General features: G+C 41.3%; 1 protein-coding gene across 2 annotated transcripts in view; it reads right to left on the bottom strand.

The window, feature by feature from the left end:
- Positions 1–26,395, bottom strand: part of tmc2a (transmembrane channel-like 2a) — a 78,295-nt gene that overhangs the window by 19,357 nt on the left and 32,543 nt on the right. For both annotated transcript variants that reach the window (XM_077012068.1, XM_077012069.1), the window contains one exon: positions 35–214. In XM_077012068.1, coding sequence (XP_076868183.1) covers positions 35–214 — 180 coding nt within the window. The remainder of the gene's footprint in view (positions 1–34; positions 215–26,395) is intronic.

Raw genomic sequence — 26,395 nt, 5'->3', positions numbered from 1 at the left:
ACAAAATTCACTATGTCATCATGACTTTTCAAACCTTGGCATTGACCTCATCAAACAGAGCCAGCAGGAAAGTGTAGAGGTTGCCCAGGAAAAGGGCAAAGATGCGTCCAAGCTGCCACTTGAGGGCAATGCGGGGGTGGTAGTCCTCCAGCTCAGCAATTGTCTCAAACAGCATGGGGCCCACCAGACCCAGCAGAGACATGATAATCTCCAGCTGAAAAATACACACTGGACCTTAATAGCTTTGAAGTCCTGCTCAAGAAATGCTATGACTCTTGCTCTACATATAGGGATAATATACACTGAATGTTGTTGTTATTCAATGTGTAACGTTACAAGAGTGAGGCAGGATGCCAAGGTGAGAGCAGTGTAGTTTTATTTATATTAACGCTGGGGTGTTGGAGGCTGAAGGCAACTGTGGACAGTTAAGAGGTTTAATGAACAGATTAACAAAATTAACAGCACACAAACATGAAACAAAGACAATTTCAATGCTAACCAAGCACATGTGATAACACTAACAGAAAACACGAATACACTGAACAGGGGTGACATAAAAGCTAGGAATAAAGACATGAAACAGCAAGCTAGCAAACCACATTCACTCTCAAACAAAGACAAACCAAAATATATAACTGATGAGAACCAAGAAACACTAACTATAGAGCAAGACAATATGTACAGAGACAGGAGCAAAGTACTATAAGCATATGCAGAGCATAACAACAAACATGCATACAGATAATGATGATAAAACAAATGGTAAAACACAGGACTAAAATACACAGACAAACCAAGAACCAAACGAGACACACCTGAAGACCATGACGAGAGGGGCAGAAACCAGACACAATAAGGAATTTCAAAAATAAAAGCACACAGGGGAAACCAGGGGTGTAATTCCAAGAAGCAGGTTAACCGATAAAACTGGGTAAGTTAACTCAGAATTCACGGAAACTCAAGGTTTTCCATTCCAGAAACCAAGCCTAGAGAGAACCTGAGTCAGTTACTATAGCAATTTATGCTCTGAAGCTAACCTGCTCGCTGGCAGGTTAACTTGAACCTAAGCCCGAGTTACAAACACGTCATCATGACGTGTCCTTTCCTTGAAGATCATGTGGATATTGAACCTCAGTTTATTCGCCGAGCTCTTCGTCGGGAACGCCTTATAAAACCCCGAATAGACATAGGCCTACTATCATTTTCTGATTATTTTTTAATGAACATTATCGTTTTTCAGCACAATCCATTACATACATCCATAACATTATTAAGCGTCACATTTCAAATATTACACACCGTGGATCAGCCCTCAATTCTCTCCAAATTTTTATACATCGCTCTTCGTTTTTTTGCTAGTGGAAGTTTTTTTTATAGTGTAGGAGATGCGGAAAGCTACTGTATGTCGGTCTGTCCAAAAAGTACAGTTGTGATCAAATTTATTCAACCCCCAATGCTGCGAAGGGTTTTATGGAATTCAGTGCACATTTGTAATTGTGTTCATAATGAAATCTTACAAGGACTTGTTAAAGAACTAAATGCAACTAAGATAGCATCAATTTTTTTTGTCATAAAGTATTAAATGGCCTTTTTGTGATTTCTTCATTGACACAATTATTCAACCCCTTTACGACTACCACTCCTAAGAACAGAGGTTCATTCCAGTGTTTTCCATCAGGTATTGAAAACATCTGTGGATGTCAACGAGCAGCAATCAAGCATGATAAGCACCAATTAGGCAGATTTAAAAGGACTGTGATACTCAGCTCCTTCTAGACATCTACTGGTGTGTTTCCAAGCATGGTGAAGGCAAGAGAATGGTCCCAGAAGACAAGAGAAGAGGTTATTGCTCTTCACAAGAATGGCAATGGATATAAAAAGATTGCGAAGTTGTTAAATATTCCAAGAGACACTATCGGAAGTATCATTCGCAAGTTCAAGTTAAAGGGCACAGTGGAAACGTTACCTGGTCGTGGCAGAAAGAAGATCCTGACCGCGACTGCTGTGCGCTACCTGAAGCGTAATGTGGAGAAAAATCCCCGCGTGACTGCTAAGGAACTGAAAAAAGACCTGTCAGATGTGGGCACTGAAGTTTCAGCTCAGACAATAAGGCGCGCACTGCATAACGAAGACCTCCATGCCAGAACGCCCAGACGCACCCCCTTGCTGACTCCAAAGAACAAGAAAAGTCGACTGCAGTATGCCAAAAGTCATGTGGACAAGCCACAAAGGTTTTGGGACAGTGTACTGTGGTCAGATGAAACTAAATTAGAACTGTTTGGGACAATGGACCAGCGCTATGTTTGGAGAAGGAAGAACCAGGCTTATGAACAAAAGAACACCTTGCCTACTGTGAAGCATGGCGGGGGGTCAATTATGCTTTGGGGCTGTTTTGCTTCTAATGGTACAGGAAAGCTTCAACGTGTGCAGGGTACCATGAATTCCCTTCAGTACCAGGAGATCTTGGAGGAAAATGTGATGGAGTCAGTCACAAACCTGCGGCTTGGGAGACGTTGGACCTTCCAACAGGACAATGATCCGAAGCACACATCCAAGTCCACTAGAGCATGGTTGAACATGAAAGGCTGGAACATTCTAGAGTGGCCATCGCAATCACCAGACTTAAATCCAATTGAGAACCTCTGGTGGGACCTAAAGAAGGCAGTTGCAGTGCGCAAGCCTAAGAATGTGACTGAACTGGAGGCTTTTGCCCATGAAGAATGGGCTAAGATACCCATAGGTCGCTGCAAGACACTTGTGTCAAGCTATGCTTCACGCTTGAAAGCTGTCATAACTGGAAAAGGATGTTGTACTAAGTACTAAAAAATAATGTCACTAGGGGGTTGAATAAAACTGATAATGATGTGAGCACAGTAAAGACATTTGTGGTTATTCCATCATAAATATTATGTTATGTTTGTCTAATTTATAAGTGCCTCTTTGATATAATTGTAAATAAGATGACTGAAATGATCAAAATCAATGTCAAACTGGCCAAAACACTTTATTTCAGTGGGGGTTGAATAAATTTGATCACAACTGTATGTCTGGCATTAAAAACGACTAGTGCCCAGTTTTGTTGTGTTTCCTGGGCATAAGCCAGTTATGGACATCAAAGAGGAATTCTGGTTTGTCTTTAATTCACATGGACAATAAAGAAATTAAGCAAAGGAGAAGCAATAAATAACAAACTTCATTCCATTTACATTTTAAGGATTTCCTAGAGTGACTGATGGAACCCACATATCCTATTACAGCACCATTAAATCATGAAGGCGATTACATAAACAGAAAATCCATCCATAGCATTAATGTACAGGTACTAACCTTTATAACCCTTAATGAATAATGTACATATCTTTAATGGTAACAAAAATAACGTCGCTATTGTAACAGAGCATTCTCCCCATCAAGATCATATGTGATGCTTCCCATCTCATCACAAATGTTGAAGCCAGATGGCCAGGATCCATGCATGATTCCACACTGTACAACAAATTTGAACAGGGTAGGCCTGTGGTAGTTTTGCTAGTTGTTCACATGCAGTGTAATAGTTAAAAACCCTAGTGCAATTATAGGACACTATGATGGCCTCCTTCATGGAGACAGAGGGTATCCCTGCCTGCCCTATATAGGTGGAGAAGATTGATAGGTGGGATCGATCGATCCCTTTGGGAGGTTCCCCTCAGGGAAATTAAGTATTCAGCAGCATCATTACAGTAGGAAAAAAGAGAAGAGGAGAAAAAAGGAATGGATATACATACACAGATTAAAGAACTAAAAAGCTAATACTTAAAATAATAAATAGTAAAAAGCAATAGAATATCTGAGCCAAAGTGTCCAGCAGAAAGGGGTATTGCACATAATTTAACTATTGCACTCTGTTTAAAAACAATTATTGCACTGTTTATGTTTGGTGAGCCTTTAGATTTATAGTATATAGTCCAGTTATTGCTTTTTATCAGTCCGTTTTGCTGTGACCCCTTCTTCCCTGCAGAGGAGGGAGTTGTACAGTCTAATGGCATGAAGGATAATGGAGTTTTTAAACGTGTTGGTGCTGCACTTGAGAAGGAGCAGTAGGTCACTGAACACACTCCTCTGGTTACTGATGACAGTATTCAGAGGATGACTGGCATCATCCATAATGCCCAGCAGTTTGTCCAGGGTCGTCTTCTCTGCCACAGTCACCAGAGAGTCCAGTTTCATGCCGACCACCGAGCCAGCCCGTCTGATCAGTTTGTTCAGCCTGGATGTGTCCTTCTTGGATATGCTGCTCCCACAGCACACCACAGTGTAGAACAGGACACTGGCAACAACAGACTGATAAAACATCCACAGGAGTTTCCGGCGGATACCAAATGATTGCAACCTTCTCAGAAAGTACAGCCTGCTTTGTCCCTTCCAGTACAGGTGGTCGTTGTTGCAGTCCAGCTTGTTGTCCAACCACAGCCCGAGGTACTTGTAGGAGTCCACAGTCTCCACCTCAAAACACCCTCTATTAGAACTGGTTGTGACTTTGGTCTGGACTTCCCAAAGTCAATGACCATCTCCTTGGTCTTTGAGGAGTTGAGCTACAGGTGGCTGCTGTGGCACCAGGTAGTGAAGTCCCTCACCAGGCTCCTGTACTCCTCCTCTTTGTCATCCCTGATACACCCCACAATAGCTGTGTCATCAGCAAACTTCTCTATATGACACAACTCCGAGTTGTAGCAGAAGTCCGCGATGTACAGGGTGAAAAGAAGAGGGGCCAGCACTGTGCCCTGTGGAGCTTCAATACTGCTGATCACAGTGTCAGACATGATGTCCTTCAGCCTGACATACTGTGGCCTGTCAGTAAGGTAGCTGTAGATCCATGTGACCAGGCAGGGGTCCACTCTCATCCTGTTCAGTTTATCCTGAAGCATAAGGGGCTGGATGGTGTTGAAGGCACTCGAGAAATCCAAAAAGAGGATCCTCACAGTGCCTTTTCCCTTATCCAGGTGTGAGTGGGCTCGGTGTAGTAGGTAGAGGATGGCATCTTCCACACCAACACCTGCCCGGTACGCAAACTGCAGACAGTCCTGGGCATGTTGCACCTGTGGTCTGAGGAGCCCGAGAAAGAGCCGCTCAAAGGTCTTCATAAGGTGTGACGTGAGTGCCACTGGTCGGAAGTCATTCAGCTCACTGGTCTGGTTCTTTTTGGGCACAGGGACAATACACAAAGTCTTCCACAGAGTAGGCACTCTCCCCAGTTGTAAGCTGAAGTTGAAGACACCTTGTAGTGATCCACCCAGTTCCGCAGCGCAGGTCTTAAGTAGACATGGGCACACCTTGTCCGGGCTTTTTGTCCCGAGTTGTCCCCTCACCTGGTCTCTATTATCTTACCCAACTGCTTCTGACTTTTATTATGCTTTTATTGTGCTTACCATTTATACCACTTACCATATAGTTGCCTCTCTCCTCTCTAATGTTCACTTTGTTCTCTCGCCGTATTGTGTTGCCATTTCAAATGGAGAGGTGTTTGATCGGTGAATAGCCAATGTGTGATCCCACGTCCTAACAACCCTGTCACCAGTTGTTTGAAGATGTTTCCATCACAGTATGGAGGTTCACAAGCAGCGTTATCACCATTCGGCGATTTACATTTAGCTTATATTGCATAAGTTTCGTTCCCCACCTCAAATTAAGTTCCATTTATGTAGTGAATTGTGAACTTGAGAATAAACCTCTGTCACTGTGGTTAATGCTCATGCACTGTTTGAACATTTGTGCATTTATTGCGGCTTGAATACGTTTAGTTCCCCACCTCAAATTAAGTTCCATTTATGTAGTGAATTGTGAGCAGATAGCGCATGATATCTCTGAATGTCTGTCTATTGTCTCTTTGAAAATGGGATTTCCCAAGTCAGCAGACCAGTATTCATCAAGTTTCATGCTTCTACCAGCTGTTATACCTCTCAAATAAACAAGATCCACAAATGCTGTCAGTTCGTCAGCTGTTAGTTTGAATTGAGCATTATTTCGTTCAGCCTCTGCCTCTGTGTATTTCAGAATTGCGCCCCACATTTCTGTGTCAATCAAACACAGTAAGCTGGTCAGTGGACTTTTAATTTTGTCCTTGGCATAACACGTAGGCCCTGGGGTTTCTTTCACAATATTGCACTCTTGTGCTCTACCCTGAGGTTTGCCAGCAGTTTGTTCAAACCATACCGTACTGTCTTTGGCCTGAAATGAGTCACCACCACACTCAGTTTCAGAGTCCGATTCTGAATCAGATTCAAGATTCAGCTCCATTTCACTTTCACCCTCTCCATACGACACCTCTCATTGTTCGCCCACCGATTCCATCTCATCAATATTGCACAGCATGTCCAGTACTTGCTTTGGGGTGTATATCATTCTCCGTGCCATTTTTATAATGCACTATGCAACCGTTCAAACTACGTTGCTTTCGATCACCCAAACTGAGCTTTCAAGCAAACTGCGTTGTTGTTTGATCACCCAAACCGAGCTTTCAAGCAAACTGTGTTGCTGTTCAAACGCCCAAACCGAGGAGTCACTCAAACTGTGTTGCTGTTCAAACACCCAAACCGAGGAGTCACGCAAACTGTGTTGCTGTTCAAACACCCAAACCGAGTTTCAAGCAAACTACGTTGCTGTTTGATCGCCCAAGCAGAGTTTTCACTCAAACTTTTGGAATGCCAGTGTGTCAAAAGCAGCCATACATAGTGTATGTATCTGGCGAAGAGGGATTATACCAGAGAGATAATTCCTTTGAGTTATTGACTTGATAAGTAGGTTACCATTCGCAGAATTCCTGCAAACTACTAAAGCATTTATTAGGCAAAGCAAGATTCACTCAAGGTTTGATGTAAACTTATATATAGTATATATTAAATAATATTAATAAATAAAGTATATATTTTAAGACTTTGGAAAGTGAAACACTTTCGTTCAACTGACGAATTCCGTTTTTCTTTACACATAATCAGTTTGAACTTTGTGATTAATTTAGTTTTGAAAACTATTGATCTTTATTTAGTTATACTAAATATTAAATAACATACGAATCTTTGCGACACCCGCTGGCAGAAAAGAAAATCACAGTCTTGAAGTGTAGGCGATGACGGCAATATTACAGAGATACATGATTTGACAGATGTATATTGGCCTCTCCCCTTGCATGCCCCATTCACGCTCAGCATCCTCGTGATGGCATGATGGACTGAGTGCCGCTGTGGCCACTTGACCAGCTGGCATCTCCAGTATGAATAAGAGCGAGGTCACTCTAGGAACATCAGCCACCCAGAGTGGGCTGATGACGTGCCAGAGGAAAGACAGTATTCCTCTAAGGCCTACTGAGCCAAACCCAGGGTATCTGCACAATTTTAAATCTCAAATTCAATGACTTTTAAGACCTTTTTAATACCTCTCACCAGAAAAAATAATACTATTACTGGGGAAGCAGGTGCGTTCCACATCGTTGACGGGAGGGGGGAGGGGGGCGAGAATTGTTGACCGGGGGGGGGGGGGGGTGTTGGCGAACGAAAATTGTTGACGTTGTTGAGGCCGTATACTCCAGCACTAGGACCCTGGAGCGGTTATTTTCTGCATGGTCCTAGCGCTAGATTCGGCAAAGTTCACATCTAGCCAGAACAACTGAACAACACACACTTATAATAATTTAATGCCTCCCCTCATAAAATTCCAGACATTTTAAGACATTTTTAGGCCTTGAATATGGAAAACTAAATTTAAGACATTTTAAGACTTTTTAAGGACCCGCGGGTACCCTGCACACCAGATACTGAATAGCTTCAGTGTCCTACTTACATGATTATCACATATATAGGTAAAAAGCTCTAGCTTGTACATCTATTACATGACTAATATGATTAACATACAATACAGCATAGAAAGAAAGGAAATATTGAAATTTCCACCACATTTACACCAATGTACATAGCCTACTTTTTATCATTATATTTTTGTAATTCATTTAGCCTATTTGTGCTTTTTGTTCTTTGTCTAACATAAAACATTATAGACATTTATTTGTAGATTTGTTATGTTCACCATAGCCTGCAATACACTAACACAACATTTAGACATTAAAATTTGAAATGGCATAACATTCATTGAGAATACAAATAAACTTGCTTTAGCTCGGTCTATGGGCTTCACGTTTGGTAGGCCTACTTTGAGTACTGAACAAGCTTTCTGTGGATGTGGGGGTTGAAGCTTCAGCGCAGTTTGTTGCATTAGCAAGACAAAAGATGCTAACGCTTCACAGTGGGGGGTGCAGGCCAGTGGGTTAGTGGTGTTCCGTACGATCATGATAATCTAGTGACATATATGCCAACAGAATTACACACAGACATATAAACAAACTATTACACTAACCAAGCAAACTATTACACTAACCAAGAAACAAAACTACAACAATATTTTGCATTTGCGTTTTCACACAAACCAAGAAATGCAATATGAAACTAAACAAAACTGACAACGGGGAAGTTACTGAGAACAAGGTCACAAGGCACTGATTCTAAAAGGTTGTTTAGTCACATTAATTTGGTAACATATTGACATTACGTGCAAATATCACCATTATGAATATTTTGTTTGGGTGGCTCATTCTTCTTTTTGTGCAAAATGCCATCTAGTGTTAATGATGTGTCAGTACCAGCTTCATTGAGTAAAGACTCAGCGGTCTTTTGACCGCCCGAGGCATGCTTTAAGTAGGTGAAAACAACACAACGCTAGTAGTAGGTGGTGAAAGTGATCAAATGACCGGCCCTCCGCACTTCTAGGTATAAGTATGTAAATGAGGCGCGGCGCTTCTAGTGTTAAAGAAAAGAAAAAAAATTGTAATTGACAATAATGTGTTTTGGATGCCTTAGAGTAGGCCATGTCTCCAAAAAGTAGCAGGAGAGATACTTGCAACATTTGCAGGGGCAGCGACCCTTCTCCGGTTCACGAGGAATGTCCTCAAGGTGAAAGGTCAGAATCACTACCACAAAAGGACAATGTTTCCACAGTCCTTTGCAGTGTGACGAAGGAGAACAGCGGCCACACTTGAATGATCATTCCTTTATGGATTTCTTGTCCTGTGAAAAATAGTCAAGAGACTTTGGTGCATGCATTACTGGACACACAAAGCAGTAATACATTTGTAGACCAAGAAGTCTGTGAGCAGCTACGAGCAGAAACAGAATGTGTAAAATTGAAGTTGTCGACGATGACTGAAAGGGGAACAGTTGGACTAAGAGTGAGAGGATACTCTATGCAAGAGTACATCAGTTTACCTTCAGCATACACAAGAGAATGTATCCCACGAGAGCAAAGTGCTTTTCCCACTAGCAAAACAGCGAGAGGATGGAACCATCTTCTCAGCATAGCAGAAGAGATACCAGACATGCTAGGCTGTCCTGTAGGCCTTCTAATTGGATATGACTGAGCAAGGTCCCTGAAACCAAAACAAGTGATATTGGGGGAAGATTATGATCCATAATCCATGCGGTCAAGACAGATTTAGGTTGGAGTATAGTAGGACCTACAACTCTTCGCACTGGCTCAAGAGACATGACCGGGTTCTGCCATTGCATTGATGTGAAGGAATTTCCTTCTACAACACCTAGTTGTGTGATGAGTGTTGGAAGCAGATTTTCTAGACACAAACCCCAGGGAAAGGAAAAAATATCACAGGAAGACATCCAATTCCTGCGACTCTTGAAACAGAATTCACTATAATGAAGAAGAACATCTGGAAATGCCCCTCCCCTTTAAAGAGCATCCCCAGCTTCTGAACAACAAGCAGCTTGCAACAGTTCGGTTGAAGCACTTAAACGGAAAACTGAAGAGAAATCCCAAGTATAAGAGAGATTACGTGGAGTTCATGAATAGTGTATTGAGAGATGATGACGCAGAGGAGTTAAAGGTCACTGCAAAGGAGGGCTGCATATCTTACATAACACACCATGGAGTGTACCATGTTAGAAAGCCAGGAAAAATTAGAGTTGTGTTTGACTGCTCTGCCAATTTTGAAGGGACCTCCCGACACATTCTCATTCAATGCCATCCCTATTGAAAGGCCGGTTATGCAAAGAGGAATCCTATCAATAGTTGCAAGCATATACATACATTAGGATTTCTTGCTCCCTACATTTTGACTGGGAAGAGAGTGCTTCAAGAGATGTGTAAACGAGGGGATTAACCTCTCCCCCCGAATTACAACCAAAGTGGGAAACATGGCACCATGATTTGAAGAACCTTGAAAAACTTCAAATACCAAGATGTTATAAAAACTGACGCCATTGAAGGAGACAGATTCCTTGAAAGGTTGTCAAGATTCTCAGACTGGAATTCAGCCCTTATTAATATTATTGCTCGGATTAAAAGACTGGCCAAGAAGGAGCGATCAGGGGAAAAGGAAAGCTGCTGCACTTGTGCTTATCACATTAGCACAAAGAGAAGCCTTCAGGGAAGAGATCAAGTGGTTTACAACAGGGTCTAATAAACTACAAAAGACTCATAAGATGTATCAGCTCGATACTATTTTTGACAAGGGACTGCTCAGAGTACAGTCCCTGACATAAGTTCTGTCGCTTATCCATGTTGTGGAAACACAAGCTTATAACCTGACTTCAAATTCATTGATTGGTTTTAGAAATTAATCATGGGGGGTTTTCAAGATGGCGTCAGAGTGATAGGTTGCGTTACAGCTGGTCCCCCAGTCAATTAGTTAAAATCCCTCCAAATTGAAAGAATTCCACACTTTTAACTCGTCTATTTTTTACAGAAGTATGGAGGGGGAAAAACAAAGATGGGTCAGAGGGAAATTAATAACACGAAGGGAGAAAGAAGAAGGACAGGGGGATTGTGTGCTAAACGACTCACAAGAGCCTAGCCTGGAAGCTAACTCCCAAACATCATCCACCGTGCAAGATAGTATGAATGAACACCATCTGTGTTGAAATACAATCTCTACGAGCAGAACTGCAGCAAGAGCTGGCTGATTTTAGAGAGGGGTTTCGGTCAGACATAAGAAAGGAGTTCAGCACCTTCAAGGACGAAATTAACAAGAAAATGAATGACGCAGCTGAGAAACTTAACGCAACCGCCGCTCAAGTAGGGGAAGTGGAAGGCCGCGTTGCTGAACTGGAGGAGGTGAACATAGATGTGAGGGAAACACTCCTCGAAGCCCTAGAGAAACAAGATATTTTACAAGCCAAATTGACGGACATGGAAAGCCGATCAAGGCGGAAAAATGTCCGGATTTATGGTGTCCCGGAGGGGGCAGAGGATGGCAATGCAGTAGCTCTTGTGGCTAAGATCATTAGCACGGAACTAGGAATTACCGAGGAGTTGAACATCCAACGAGCTCACAGAGCGCTTGTACCGAAGCCAGGCGGAGGAGCGCAGCCCCGGTCCTTCGTGGTCTGTTTTTTAGACTACCGTGTCAAGGAGCAAGTACTACGTGTTGCTTGGAGAAAGAGAGAAATTTACTACAAAGGTAAGCGGATTTACTTCGATCAAGATTATGCGTCTGAGATTCTGAAGAAAAGGCGAGAATATGGAGACATCCGAAGGGCATTAAAAGTCAGAGGGGTGAAATTCCAGATGCCATACCCAGCCAAATTGAAGGTTTTCTGGGATAGTGGCACTCAAATCTACAAAAGTGCAGCGGACGTTGTACGAGATATGAGGAAACGGGGACTCGTACTGGAAACACCTAATGCGGAGCCTAACAAGAGGGACAGACCTAAACGACCTACCTGGGAGAAAGCAGGAGGCTCACGACGAATCCACCATGAACAGATCCGTGATAAGCTCCGAGCTTTCCAACATGTTTCTCAAGGGGCAGATGGTCCATCGATTTCTTAAGTGGTAGTATGTGTCAAATTCGGACATACGAGTCATGTGTAAGTGTAAAGCAATGCTACCACATTTAAACTCGGATATTAAAAAATGAAGAAAAAAAGTATCTTTTTTTTTTCCCACTGTTCTCACTTTACACCGAAGTATAGTACTGACGGGGGTATCAGATGTTCAAAACAAATGTTTGCTGGAAGGGCCCTCTTTGGAAAGGAGACCGATTTCCCTTCAAAGAAGTGAGGCTTCAAATAAGCCTCTATAGTGAAAACGCTCACTTTATATCGTTCTTATTGTATTTTTGTTTAAATGCTCAATGTACAAAGTTTAGAAGGCTGTTAGAATGCAGAGTGTTCCATGCTTCAGTTGAAACGTTTATCTTGGTGGACTTATGGAACAGCATAAACATGATATTATCTTGTTAAATGTCAATGGGTTACACAGTGCAATCAAAAGAAGTAAGCTAATTGCCAAAATGAAAAAAGAAAAAATACAAATTATATTCTGGCAAGAAACGCACCTCTCCGACAATGAACATGAAAAGCTAAAGAAAATGGGGTATCGTAATGTTTTTTTTTTCTTCTCATAGTTCAGGGCAAAAAAGGGGTGTGGCTATTCTAATATCAAACAGGCTGAATTTTGAGTTTATTTCACAATCAAAGGATAAGGAAGGGAGGTATATTCTGGTTAAAGGGAAACTAAACCACGAAGAAGTGACTCTCTAACATATATGCACCTCCTGGAAGCAAGAAAACAATTTTTTAAGAGAGTATTTGATTGTATTGCTACAGATACATATGGTACACTAATATGTGCTGGAGACATGAATACTTTACTCCAACCAAAACTAGACTCTAATAAGACCCGAGCTCACCCACAGACTAGACTGGGTATGATGGACGTATGGAGAAGGTTACATCCTTTGGGCAGGCAGTATACTCACTACTCAGCAAGGCATAATGTATACTCCAGGATTGACTATATCAATGTTTGAATCCAACAGACATAAAATTGTGGATTGTTCAATAGTTCCTGACCTATCAGACCATGCAGGGGTGTATCTGACACTACAGCTGAATACTAAACCTAAAAATAAATTATGGCGACTTAATGTGGGCATCCTGAACAATAACTTTTGTTATGAACAATAATTTGTATTAGAACAAATTAAACAAGATATAACAACGTATATAGAACAGAATGATAATAATGAAGTGTCTCCTAATATTTTATGGGATGCTGCGAAAGCGGTAATCCGGGGAAAATTAATATCGATTTCCTCACAACTGATCAAAGAGAAACAGAGAAGATATATGTCACGTTGAGGACCCCGGCCCCTCCCTTTTGGGCATGTGTCAACGTTAGCCACGTGCTTTGTCTGCGTCAGTGGATATACGTGGTTAGGGTTTTGTCGTGTGATTAATAAGTCTCACCTGTGAATCGTCTCGTGATCACTGCTCGCGCAGTGTCCTGTGCTCGTCGTTGTCTAATGTTTACACGTTACGTGTCTAGTGCGATGTTCTATGTGCGCTATTGCGCAATACTTGTTGTTATAATAAAAGTGACAAGGAGAAATTCCAGCGGACTCGTGTCTCGTCTGTCAGCCGCCTCCCGCATCACAATATAAAGAACTCCAAAGTACCCTGCAGGAGTTGGGAATGGCTCATGCCAAGAGGGGTGACCCTAAAATACTGCAGCAAATTACAAACTTAAGACAAGAACTTAACGTACTGCTTGACGAGGAGATAGAAAAACGAGCTAGGTTTACCAAACAAAGATACTATGAAGTGAGCCCTAAAGCAACGAAACTTTTGGCATGGAGACTACGAAAACAAAAAACGGAAAATACAGTTAGTGAAATCAGAAACCCCAACACAAAAATCCTAAGTAGTAAATTGGAACACATTCAGGAATCCTTTGAAGAATACTATAAAAAACTATATGATCAAGCTGATGCTGCAGGAACCAGCAGCATAAAATCTTTTCTTGAATCATTAGACCTTCCAAACATAGGTCTAGCCCAAAATGGAGAACTGAATGCAGAAATTACAGAGAAAGAATTAGAGAAAGCCGTCTCAGGATTAAAATCAAATAAGGCAGTGATGGAAGTGATGGCTTCCCATCGGAGTGGTATAAGTTACTTAAAGGACAACTAATGCCTCTATTACTTAGACGTTTCAATTATGCACTCAGAGGGGGGACTATTCCACCTTCTTGGAGTGAAGCCATTATCTCCATAATTCCTAAAGATGGTAAAGATAAAGTAGAATGCTCATCATATAGACCTATTTCTGTGTTAAATATAGACTATAAACTGTATGCGTCCATTTTGTCAAAAAGACTAGAATACATTACCCCACAATTATTAGATTTAGACCAAACAGGCTTCATACAAAACAGACAGACGCAAGATAATATACGAAGAACTTTACATACAATCAGCTACATTCAAAAAGAAAATATTAGCTCGGTATTGATTAGTCTGGATGCAGAAAAAGCATTTGATTCAGTGAGATGGGAGTACCTATATCTAACACTTTCAAGACTGGGTTTTAATGAAACCAACATACAGTGCTTTAGATCATTATACACATCTCCTACTGCCAGAGTACGGGTTAACGGCCATCTAACAAATGCAATAAAATTAAAAAGAGGAACACGCCAGGGGTGTCCGCTGTCCCCAGCCCTATTCTCCCTTTTTATAGAACCCTTGGCCCAAGCAATAAAGGAAAATCCCAGAATACGAGGAATACAAATGGGAGAGGAAGATTATAAAATCTGTCTATACGCTGATGATGTGCTTTTATCTCTAAAAAGCCCTGATTCCAGTATTCCAGAACTCTTCACCCTTTTAGAACAATTTGGTGCTCTATCAGGATATAAACTGAATATATCCAAAACACAAATACTCACATACAATTATCACCCCGCAAAAGAAATTACAGAAAAATACACATTCAAATGGGAAACAAATTCAATCAAATATTTGGGAATAAACTTATCAAAAGATATTACAGATTTATATAGAAGTAACTATGGCCCTATAAATAAAACAATAAAATCAGATATTGATAGATGGTCTCTACTGCCACTGGATATGTCCCACTGAATAGAAGTAATAAAAATGAGTATTCTTCAACGTCTATTATACCTCTTCCAGTCGCTACCTGTTGACATCCCCAAAAGTCAGTTTAGGGAATGGGACACATATATCAAGATTTATATGAAGTGGCAGGAGGCCTAGGATAAGATACAAGACGTTGCAGCTTTCCAAAGAAAACGGGGGAAGAGCCCTCCCATGTCTGCTGGACTACTATACGGCAGCTCAACTTAGAGTCTTAGCCTGTTTGTGTAACCCAGAGTATGAAGCCCGATGGAAAACCTACGAATCGACACAAATATCTTCTCCTTTACAGTCTCTACTTGGAAATAGCAACTTTGGTGGTGGTGTTGCAGATTGCCTAAACAGATGGACTATTCTAGCCCTATCAGTGTGGTATAAAGAGGTTAAGAAATTACAGTTAACTGAACAGATGAAAATTTTGAAGTGGGCAGGGTATGACCTGCATTTTAAGCCTTCCAAGTTAGACACAAGATTCAAAACCTGGGCTAATAAGGAAATAACCGCCTACTGTACAATGGTCAAAGAAGGGAAATTCTTATCATACATGCTTCTGTCTAAACAGTTTGACTTAGATTAGGGATTATTATAACAAAGAATTAAAAATGATAAATATACCAAAGAGTAGCTTAGTCTGGGCTTTTATGGATGTCTACAAACTGAAGGACACCAGGAGGATTATCTCAAACATATATAGGAGTATTCAAATAACTAAGGGATACTCCACAACATATGTAAAATCAAAATGGGAAAGAGAAAGTAACACATCAATTCCAGACGAAGATTGGGCTGTCTTTTGTAGGTGGACAACTTTAACATCACACTCTATATTACACCATGTAACAATTTTCAAAAAAAAAATTGTTCCCAGTTGTTAAGTGTGTTTTCCTGATTGTTTGTACCCTAAATGAATAGAAAAACATTATTATTCCCTGTAAACTTTGCTTTTGTGGTCAGCACAATGATATTTTGAAATTGATCTATTTTTAAGGATATTCGCCATATTTCAAGATACTTAAGAAGCTTCTGGAATTGTGAGAACTATCAAGACATTTCTAGAACTGTCCAGAATTATCTAGAACTTTCTGGGACTGTACAGAATTGTAGGTAGCTGTATAACTACAGTTATATAGGGCCACTATAGCCCTTCCTGAGAGACGGAGAGACATGATCTAATTGATTGGGATTGCATAGTATGTTGGCAACAGCCATCACAGACAAGGGGAATTGACCTAGATAGACAGGTGTGAATTCAATATCTATTCAGATTCTGATAACGACAGTATTCACACTTCACCCCAAACCCATTACAGGAGGAGCTTAGGAAGGACCACTACTTTCAAATGTATATATTGTGTGTTACTTTGCTACCAGATGATTAATCTTGCTCTGCTGAATCCTCAGTACACTCTTGTACTTTGATACTGCATGGAATAAAGATTGACCATTTTTATCGAGTTTGGAGGGACATCCTTTTTCCTTACAGTACACAGCAACTTAGTCAATTTAGATGGCATCAAGAGGTTGCATACATCCAGCAGACGCATTTTGCTATGAAGGCCTATGTGGCCATTTTATAAAGACAAGAGCGAAAAAGTACTCTGCTGGTGTCAAATGGTGTCATTCCTGATGGGCCTCCAAGGTGGTTTTACTAAGTATCCTTGCTTTATTTGCCTTTGGGACAGTCGGGATACTATAGCGCACTATCACAGGAGGGACTGGCCTCAGCGGACAGAGTACACTGTGAGGAAGAACAATGTAAAGTGGGAGCCACTGGTGGACCCACACAAGGTGCTGATGCCACCACTACACATCAAGTTGGGGCTCATAAAACAATTTGTCAGGGTTCTAGATAAGGAGTCAAGAGCTTTCAATTACCTCCAAGATCTTTTCCCTAAGCTGTCTGAAGCAAAGATCAAAGTGGGTGTCTTCGTCGGACCACAAACCAAGATCATAGAGTGCAGTGAATTTCCCAAGAAGCTTAATAGGAAGGAGAGAGTGGCTTGGAACAGTTTTGTCGCAGTGGTTCGCGGCTTCCTAGGCAATCATAAAGATGAAAAGTATGTACTGGTTCAGACTCTGATAAAGAACTATGCTGCAATGGGCTGCAGGATGTCACTCAAAATCCACATCCTTGATGCTCATCTTGATAAGTTCAAAGAGAACATGGGAGTTTATTCAGAGGAGCAAGGCGAGCGCTTCCACCAGGACATTATGTACTTTGAACGCCGTTACCAAGGACAATATAACAAGAACATGATGGCCGACTATATTTGGAGATTAATTCTTGAAACTGATTTGCAGTATAGTCATAAATCTTGGAAAACCACACACGTCTGAACAGTTTTTGGTAATCTGTGTAAATTTGCAATGCCTATAGTGTTCTTAGTCTGACTGTATAAATGAGAAGATGCAAAATCGTCTGTTTCTATAATAAAAATTCATAATCTTCGTTGCCGTGGTCACAAAAGCAAAGTTTATGATAAATGTAAGCAATTTTTAATTTGTTTTAGACATAAGCAATTGGAATATAACATTAAAAAGCTGGGAACAAAACTTGTTACATAGTGTTATTAAGGGAATTTAACAGGAAATGCTTAGGTTTTTTTACACTCCTAAAAGAAGTGCCTTGATGGATAAAGGAAAACAGCAGGGATTGTGTTGGAGACAGTGCGGTACTCAGATGGCCGATCATTTTCACATTTTCTGGAGCTGCCCAGAGGTAGCGTCTTTTTGGCATGACATTGGTAATGCAATAGCGGATTTGTTTGAGATCGAATTTCAATTCACATGGGTGAATCTTTATATGGGAAAGGTGCTGCAACAAGTGGGAAAAAATTATAAATACCTGCTCAAAATATTGTTGGCAGCAAATAAAAAAACAGTAACTAGAAAGTGGATGCAGCAAGATCCTCCAACTAAAAAACAGTGGATTGAAGTTGTTCACGAAATCTATGCAATGGAAAGACTAACGTTTATGTTGCAGTTAAGATTGAACCATTTTATAAAATACTGGGATAAATGGATCTTAGCCTTTCCTATTGATGAAACTAACACCTTGAAATAAGATGCACTGTGCACAAAGTTGTAACTCATTATTATAATTTTTCTTTGCTTGTTTTTTACCTGTCCATGTAAGAACAGTGACATTCTTTGGAACTGCTAAACAGCCTTTGTTCTTGTTCTCAATTAGTATGTCTGTGCTTGTTCATATGTATATGTGTATTTGGGTGTTTGCAGTCATGTGTACATATGCAGGCTTGGATCTATACGTGTGTATTATGGTGTGATTTTTGTTTCAATAGTTCCACAAAAGCAAAAGTAAATCCAAGAGCAGAAAGTATATGTTATGAATGCAAAACAGAAAAAAATATATCAAAAGTATATATTTTTTATATAATTGGTTATTTGAAACTTATTTTCGTTTGCATTTTGACAAGTTTTTGGTTCCATTGTTTTTGTTTTTTTGGATTTTCCCAGTAAGATCTTTTGCTTCTGGAATCTCTCTTTGCTTCTGCTTCGTTTTTTGCTTCTGACTTTTGGAACACATTTCACGTGTGGGAGGGTCTTAGATGAAGGCGTTCCTCTGCAATCTCCATTGGTCACTGATTCCGGACTGACACAGAGCTCTGAGACCGCCTCTGGGACCAAGCCACGCCCACCCCACCAGCTTCCTAGCGTTTTCAAACATGGCGGAACGCGGTGGTTCTGTTTCACAGTAGCATGTAAACTAAGTTTTACCATAAAAGTTTATACAAAGGTTATAATTAATTGGTAAATGGTCTGTAGATATTGCAAATGTACACTGTATAATAACTACATTAAGCATGGCAGTTAATATTTAGCACACTTCACCAGCGCAAGCTTTTTAACATTTTAGTGAACTGGATGCAGGCATGAAAATCTGTCACCTTGCGGCGAAATTCGCCGTTTTGAAGTTTTCATATTTTGCGGTAAAACAAACTCTTATGAAAAATAGGTAGATAGTAAAATAAGAAACAAGATTTTTTTGTAGTTCTAAATGATGAACCCTGGTATTTTTTACACTCATTTTTGCCGCTGATGTTATTTATTGGTTCATTAAGATATAATGGTTTTGACTGAGCCATCTGGAATGGCGAAAGCGGCTCGCGTTTACGGATCTGGCTCCATATATTGACAAGACAGGTCAATATTTTTCAGCGCGACATTACCGTGAGAGAAGTCAACAGGGAAGAGCGTGTTTAAAGCTAGCTTTTAAATTATTTTTAATTTAATCGCTGCTGTAGCTTCTGTCACCGTTTTGCTACATTCACAATAGTAGCGACTAGTTACTCGCTCCTCCAGTAACGTTCGCTCGCGTCCCCGCGGGTCTAAAGAGAGAAGGAAACTAATCCGCACTCTGCGTTTCAATGGACTACTCTTCTTACTCGCACCCCTCCAAGTTAAAATCTTTTTTTTTCTCTCTGAGTCAGACAGTGTCTGAATGTCATGTCTGACATGTATTATGTTTAGTATCGCTATGTTCAATGAATATTGTTCACTTCTTAATAAAATATGGACAGCACAAGATGCATCTGATGTGTGTTTGTGTTTGGCATCTGCAGAACACTGAAAAACAGTGTGAGTGAACAAAGCTGGTTGTATATAGGGTGGCCACTTTTCAGTATTGCTTTAATTTTGGTATTTTTTACTATTATGGATTTTACTATATTTGTAAATTTACTATATATCCTACACCTGTCCCCATACCAGATATTGCAAATACTCATATTTCTTCCACACATCAATGTTCTCTCCATCCAGTTCACTAAAATTTTAAAAAGCTCGCGCTGGTGAGCATGCTTAATGTAGTTATTATGTACATTTGCAATATCTACAGACCATTTAGCAATTAACTAAAACCTTTGTATAAACTTTAATGGTAAAACTCAGTTTACATGCTACTGTGAAACAGAACACCCGTTCCGCCATGTTTGAAAATGCTGGGAAGCTGGTGGGGTGGGTGTGGCTTGGTCCCAGAGGCGGTCTCAGAGCTCTGTGTCAGTCCGGAATCAGTGACCAATGGAGATTGCAGAGGAACGCCTTCATCTAAGACCCTCCCACACGTGAAATGTGTTCCAAAAGTCAGAAGCAAAAAACGAAGCAGAAGCAAAGAGAGATTCCAGAAGCAAAAGACCTTACTGGGAAAATCCAAAAAAACAAAAACAATGGAACCAAAAACTTGTCAAAATGCAAACGAAAATAAGTTTCAAATAACCAATTATTTAAAAAATATATACTTTTGATATATTTTTTTCTGTTTTGCATTCATAACATATACTTTCTTCTCTTGGATTTACTTTTGCTTTTGTGGAACTATTGAAACAAAAATCACTCCATAGTGTATGTATGTACAAACTACAACAGTTTGTAGAATTCTGTCTCGAAATGGCCTCCATGGTCGAATCAGTGCCCAGAAGCCAGCACTAAACAAAAAGGCTAAATGGATGGAAGCTGGAAAAGTGGCAGAAGGTGGATTTCTCAGATGAATCTTCAGTTGAATTACACCACAGCCGCCGCAAATACTGCAGGAGACCTACTGGAGCCCGTATGGATCCAAGATTCACACAGAAAACAGTCAAGTTTGGTGGTGGAAAGATCATAGTGTGGGGTTACATTCAGTATGGGGGTGTGCGAAACATTTGCAAGGTGGAAGGCAATATCAATAACCTAAAATATCAAGAAGTATTAGCTATATCTTACATTCCCAATCATAAAAGGGGTCAAATTTTGCAGCAGGATGGTGGTCCATCTCATACATCCATCTCTACATCAAAGTTCCTCAAGGCGAAGAAGATCAAGGTGCTGCAGGACTGGCCAGTCCAGTCACCAGACATGAACATCATTGAGCATGTTTGGGGTTGGATGAAAGAGGAAGCTTGGAAGACATAAACAAAGAATTTTGATGAACTCTGGGAGGCATGTAAGACAGTTATGGCCTGGCGGTTAGGGAACTGTTCTTGTGACCGGAGGGTCGTGGGTTCGATTCCCAGACAGGCCATGACTGAGGTGCCCTTGAGCAAGGCACCTAACCCCAACTGCTCCCCGGGCGCCGGGCTAGGGCTACCCACCGCTCTGGGCACGTGTGATCCACAGCCCCCTAGTAATCACTAGTATGTGTGTGTGTGTTCTGACTGCACAGATGGGTTAAAAGCGGAGGACAAATTTCGATTGGGGTGTAAAAATCACAATTGACAAAATATGGCACATTTCATTTCAAGACTGCATTCTTTGCTATTCCTGATGACTTCATCAATAAATTGTATGAATCATTGTCGATCCGAATGGATGTGGTCTTTCAAGCTCGTGGAAGTCAAACAAAATATTAAATATGGCTCTAATAGCACCACAACGTCATTCACCAGTGTTATGAAGCATATATTTGTATATGAAGTGAATTATTTGTTTGATTTTCACCTTACTTTCTGTGGGCGACAAAAACTTTTGTCTTGCCAAAATCTGACCTTTCTGTGTTCATTAAATGATCAATATTTCTGCAGTAAAGTGTTATGCCGTATAGTGCATTAATGAAAAGACCACACGGTCTGCGTGGGTTTATGCTGAAGTCTTTACTGAAGAACTGCGTATCCCTACATGGTCTTGCCAGTAACCTCGCGCCCCAATGCAGTATGGGTAATGGAGTATATTTAAGTAACACATAACAACACATCTTCCCCCTTACGAAAATAAATTAACTTTAACCCAACTAAGACTATGTCTAAGACCTAATGCACCTTGCATTACCTTACTCTAAAGGCTGTTTTAAACATTCACAATATTACATTATAAACTACTTCTTTTTTTTTATGTATAGCCTATACAACAAATTCTCTACAGTCTCTAATGTTCAGTAACTTTCAATGAGCCTCTTAGGAGGCTGAACCGTTCGCTTTGGCCTGCACGGTGTCTTGGCAGGAGAGCTATGGACAGTTGCTGGCACCTCAGGTTCCTCTGTATACTTCAGGGTGTTGTCTCCGGCTTGCGGCATTGTGTCGGGCTGTTCCACCCATGTCTGGCTTGACATTTGTGGCTTGAGATCGACACGATTTCTTCTCAGAGACCCTCCAACTTCATAAGAGCGTGGTGCCACCTCTTTTTGCACGGAACCATGTAGATTCCAGATGCCTGTCACCTGATCTCTGATCCTGACTTGTTCTCCGGGCCTTAATACGCGTAGGTTCTTTGCTCTTTTGTCGTGTTGCTGTTTTTGTTTCTTTTTGTCTTTTTCCTTGTCACTTTTGATCTTGTGTGCTCCCATTAGCATTTGGGCTGGGGACAGGCCGTTCTGCAGTGGTGCACTTCTGTAGATCATCAGGCTGTGATGAAAGTCTTCTTTTCCATCGTGCGCTTTCTTCATGAGACCCTTGACAACTTTGACTGAGCTCTCTGCCAGACCATTGGACCTAGGATAATGTGGGCTAGATGTTATGTGCTGAAAACCCCATTCTTTTGCGAAGTCAGCAAATTCACTGCTTGCAAATTGTGGACCATTATCTGATATCAGTTCACATGGAACTCCATGTCTTGCAAATACTGTCTTCAGGAATGCAATGACTGCTTTGCTAGATGTTGTTTGCAAGGTTGCGACCTCTGGGTAGTTTGAGAGGTAATCTGTCACCACTATATGGCTCTTTCCATGGAAGTCGAACAGATCCGCTCCTACTCTATAGAATGGTCTACCTGGCACAGGGTAAGTCATGAGTGGTTCTGCCTGCTGCTTGGATCGGTAGGTCAAGCATACTTCGCATGAGGTTGTTGTCAGGCCAATGTCTTGGTTCATTCTCGGCCAATACATGACTTCACGAGCTCTGCGTTTACATTTTTCTTCCCCCAGGTGCCCTTCATTTATCTTCCTGAGCCGGTCTTTGCGCATTGAAGACGGAATTACAAACTTGTTGCCCTTGAACATGATGTTGTCGACCACCATCAGCTCTGTTTTGTAGGTCCAGTTATCTTGAACTCGCTGTGGGCAGTCGCTCTTGTGCTCAGGCCAGCCTTGTTTGATCATCCTCTTTAGTTCTGTCAATGTCTCATCCTTTTCTGTTTCTTGTTTAAGTTGTTCTGTTCTTTCACTTGACACAGGAAGTGACATCATGATCATGTCAACATATGCCTGTATGTCAGCACATTTTTCCTTGTCTGGTTTCTCATGTTTGTCAACAGCCCGTGACAGTGTATCAGCTGCATACATGTATTTTCCTGGTGTGTATGTCAATTTCACTTCGTACTTCGTACTTCGTATTAACATACGCTGTATTCTCAAAGGACAGTCAGTCAATGGCTTGGACATGATGGCGACCAATGGTTTATGGTCTGTCTCTGCTTCTACAGTCTGTCCATATACATACTGGTGGAAACGTTTGCATGCATACATAGTGGCCAGCAATTCTTTCTCGATTTGCGCATAATTTACCTCAGCGCTGGTGAGGGCTCTCGACGCGTAGGCCACTGGTTGCCATGTTTCCTCGTGCAACTGTAGAAGGACGGCTCCTAAGCCATATTGAGAAGCATCAGCGGAGATTCTTGTCTCTCATTTGGGATCATAGAACCTAAGCACTGGCTCTGAGATGAGTATCTTTTTCAGGTTCTGAAAACACTCCTCTTGCTGTTGTAGCCACATCCACTCATTTTTCTGCTCCAGTAGCATCCTGAGTGGGGCCGAAATGGCAGACAGCTGGGGTATGAACTTAGCTAGATATGTGACCATTCCTAAGAACCGCCTCACCTCATCCTTGTTCTGGGGTCTCTCCATATTGACTATGGCTGATGGCTTCCTCGGGTCAGGACTCACCCCTTTCTCAGACACAACATCTCCGATGAACGTCAGTGACTTGACTGCAAATTCACATTTGTCTCTGTTTAGCTTCAGGTTGACACTTCGTGTACGCTCAAGCACTTGTCGTAGCCTCGTGTCATGTTCCTCTCTTGTGGATCCCCACACTATCACGTCATCCATCGTGGTTGTGACTCCTGGAACGTGCTCAAATATGGTGTAAATAGTCTTGTGATAGACCTCTGGAGCAGACAGGATTCCATATGGAAGACGGAGGAATCGGTATCTTCCTTCTGGTGTGTTGAACGTACAGAGTCTTGAACTAGCATTGTCGAGCTTCATCTGCCAGAACCCTGAAGACGCATCAAGTTTACTAAACCACTTGGCTCCTGCGAACTGAGACATAATCTCCTCATGGGTTGGCAACTTGAAATGCTCTCGTTTAACTGCTTTATTCAGTTCTCTGGGATCCAGACATATGCGTAATGCACCATTTTTCTTTTGTACAATGACGAGGGAACTCACCCAGTCTGTCGGTTCGTTGATTTTCTGTATGACTTTTAGCTTTTCCATTCTTGCTAATTCTTCCTTCAGTTTTTCTTTCAGTGCAAACGGAACTTTTCGGCATGCATGAACTACTGGTGCAACTGTTTCGTCCACATGTATTTTGTGCTCACCTGGTAAGCAGCCTAGTCCCTCAAAAACATCCTTGAACTCTGTCATTAAAGTGTCTTGATCACCGCTGTCTGTGTTCTTTTTGTCTGCTGCCTGTGAAGCCACCATAAACACTCTCTTCACGAGATTGAGTTTCTGACATGCAGTTACACCTAATATTGGTTGCACTTTCTTTTCTACAATCAGCAACTGCGCCTTTAACATTTGGCCTTTGTGTTTGAATGTAGCTATACAGCTGCCTTTAACTGGTACACTTTCTCCGGTATAGCCTGTCACTTTCATTTTTGCTGTATGTATCTTGCTTTTTATTTTCAGCGTCTTGTAATCAGCCAATGATAACAAGTTCACTTGTGCTCCCGTATCTAACTTAAACGGTATTACTGTCTCATTTACAGTCACTGGAACAATCCATTCTTCCGCTTCAGCAAGGGATGCCTGCACTACGTCTACGAAAAACTCATCTGGTTCCTCGTCCAGTGTATGCACTTTTTTCTTTGTCTCAGCTGTGCAGCATTTCGCATAATGGTTTCTTTTTCCACAATTATTACACGTTTTTCCATAAGCTGGACATGTTCTTGGTGCGTGACTGCCTCCACATCTCTTACAAATGCCATCCACCATTTTATCTTTATTTTGTTTATATTGGCGTTTCTTGTGTTGCTCCTTTGTTTTTACTGCATGCACCGCCACTTCAGTTTTGGCCAGTTCTTTGACTCGCTCACGTGAGGTCTGCGATGCCCTGCATAAGTCTACTGCCTTATCCAAAGTCAGTTCTTTCTCTCTTAGCAATCTTTCTCTCAGGCCATTATCTGCAATTCCACAAACTATGCGGTCCTTTATTAGTGAATCTTTCAGTGCACCGAACTCGCATGTTTTGCTTAGGGTATACAGTTCTGCTAGGTACAGATCGAAAACATTGCCAGGCTTTTGGTCACAAGAAAAGAACTTGTATCTCTCAAATGTTATATTTCTTGTAGGCACAAAGTACTCTTCAAATTTCTCCAACAGTGTAGGTAGTTTCAGATCACCAGGTGCAATTTGTAAACTGTTATAAATGTCCAACGCGTCTTCCGCAATAACGTGCAGAAAGATTTGGGCTTGCAATTTCTCATCCCCTTGTCTCTGCTTAAACAGTTTCCAATTATCTGTGAGATTTCCACTAAACTGCATGGGTGAGGGTGGACTTAGCTTATCCATGACTGTGGGTCTTCGTTCTGTCCTACCAGCTGATGAATTTTGCTGCGGTGATTGCGCTGACTCTGGGACTACTTCTCCTTCGTGTTCGCTGAGTTCAGTCGTGCTTCCCTCGCTGCTAGTGCTGCCACTACTCTCCGTTCTCGCTAGCATTGCACATTTTGCTTTTGGGCTCGTAGACACAACCTCACGGCTCAAACTTGCTCGCTTGTCACTGAAACTCCTAATTTCATCTTATTTTCAAAGGTTTTCACCAACTGACACCATGTTATGCCGTGTAGTGCATTAATGAAAAGACCACACGGTCTGCGTGGGTTTATGCTGAAGTCTTTACTGAAGAACTGCGTATCCCTACATGGTCTTGCCGGTAACCTCGCGCCCCAATGCAGTATGGGTAATGGAGTATATTTAAGTAACACATAACACAAAGCAAATTTATTTTCGTGAATTAAATCTCATTTGGGAGGGTTTCAGCATTCATATGAGTCATTTCTAAAACCAATCGATGAATTTAAAGTCAGGTTATAAGCTTTTGTTTCCACAACATGGATAAGCGACAGAACTTATGTCAGGGACTGTAGGAGGGCGGTTGAAAAACTCCTCTATGGCGTTTGAACTAAAGCATCTGGTAATACTTCCTAAGGAAGGCATTGTTACGCGACCATTGTCACAGGAAAATCCAATACCAAGGCAGAAGACAAACATTGAATGAACTCAGAGCAAATGGATACTGGATAAAGGGTGCCAGCAAGGTAGTG

The sequence above is a fragment of the Brachyhypopomus gauderio genome, chromosome 7, assembly GCF_052324685.1.
Source record: "Brachyhypopomus gauderio isolate BG-103 chromosome 7, BGAUD_0.2, whole genome shotgun sequence".
NCBI classification, from domain to species: domain Eukaryota; kingdom Metazoa; phylum Chordata; class Actinopteri; order Gymnotiformes; family Hypopomidae; genus Brachyhypopomus; species Brachyhypopomus gauderio.
This window is presented reverse-complemented; position numbering and strand designations above follow the sequence as displayed.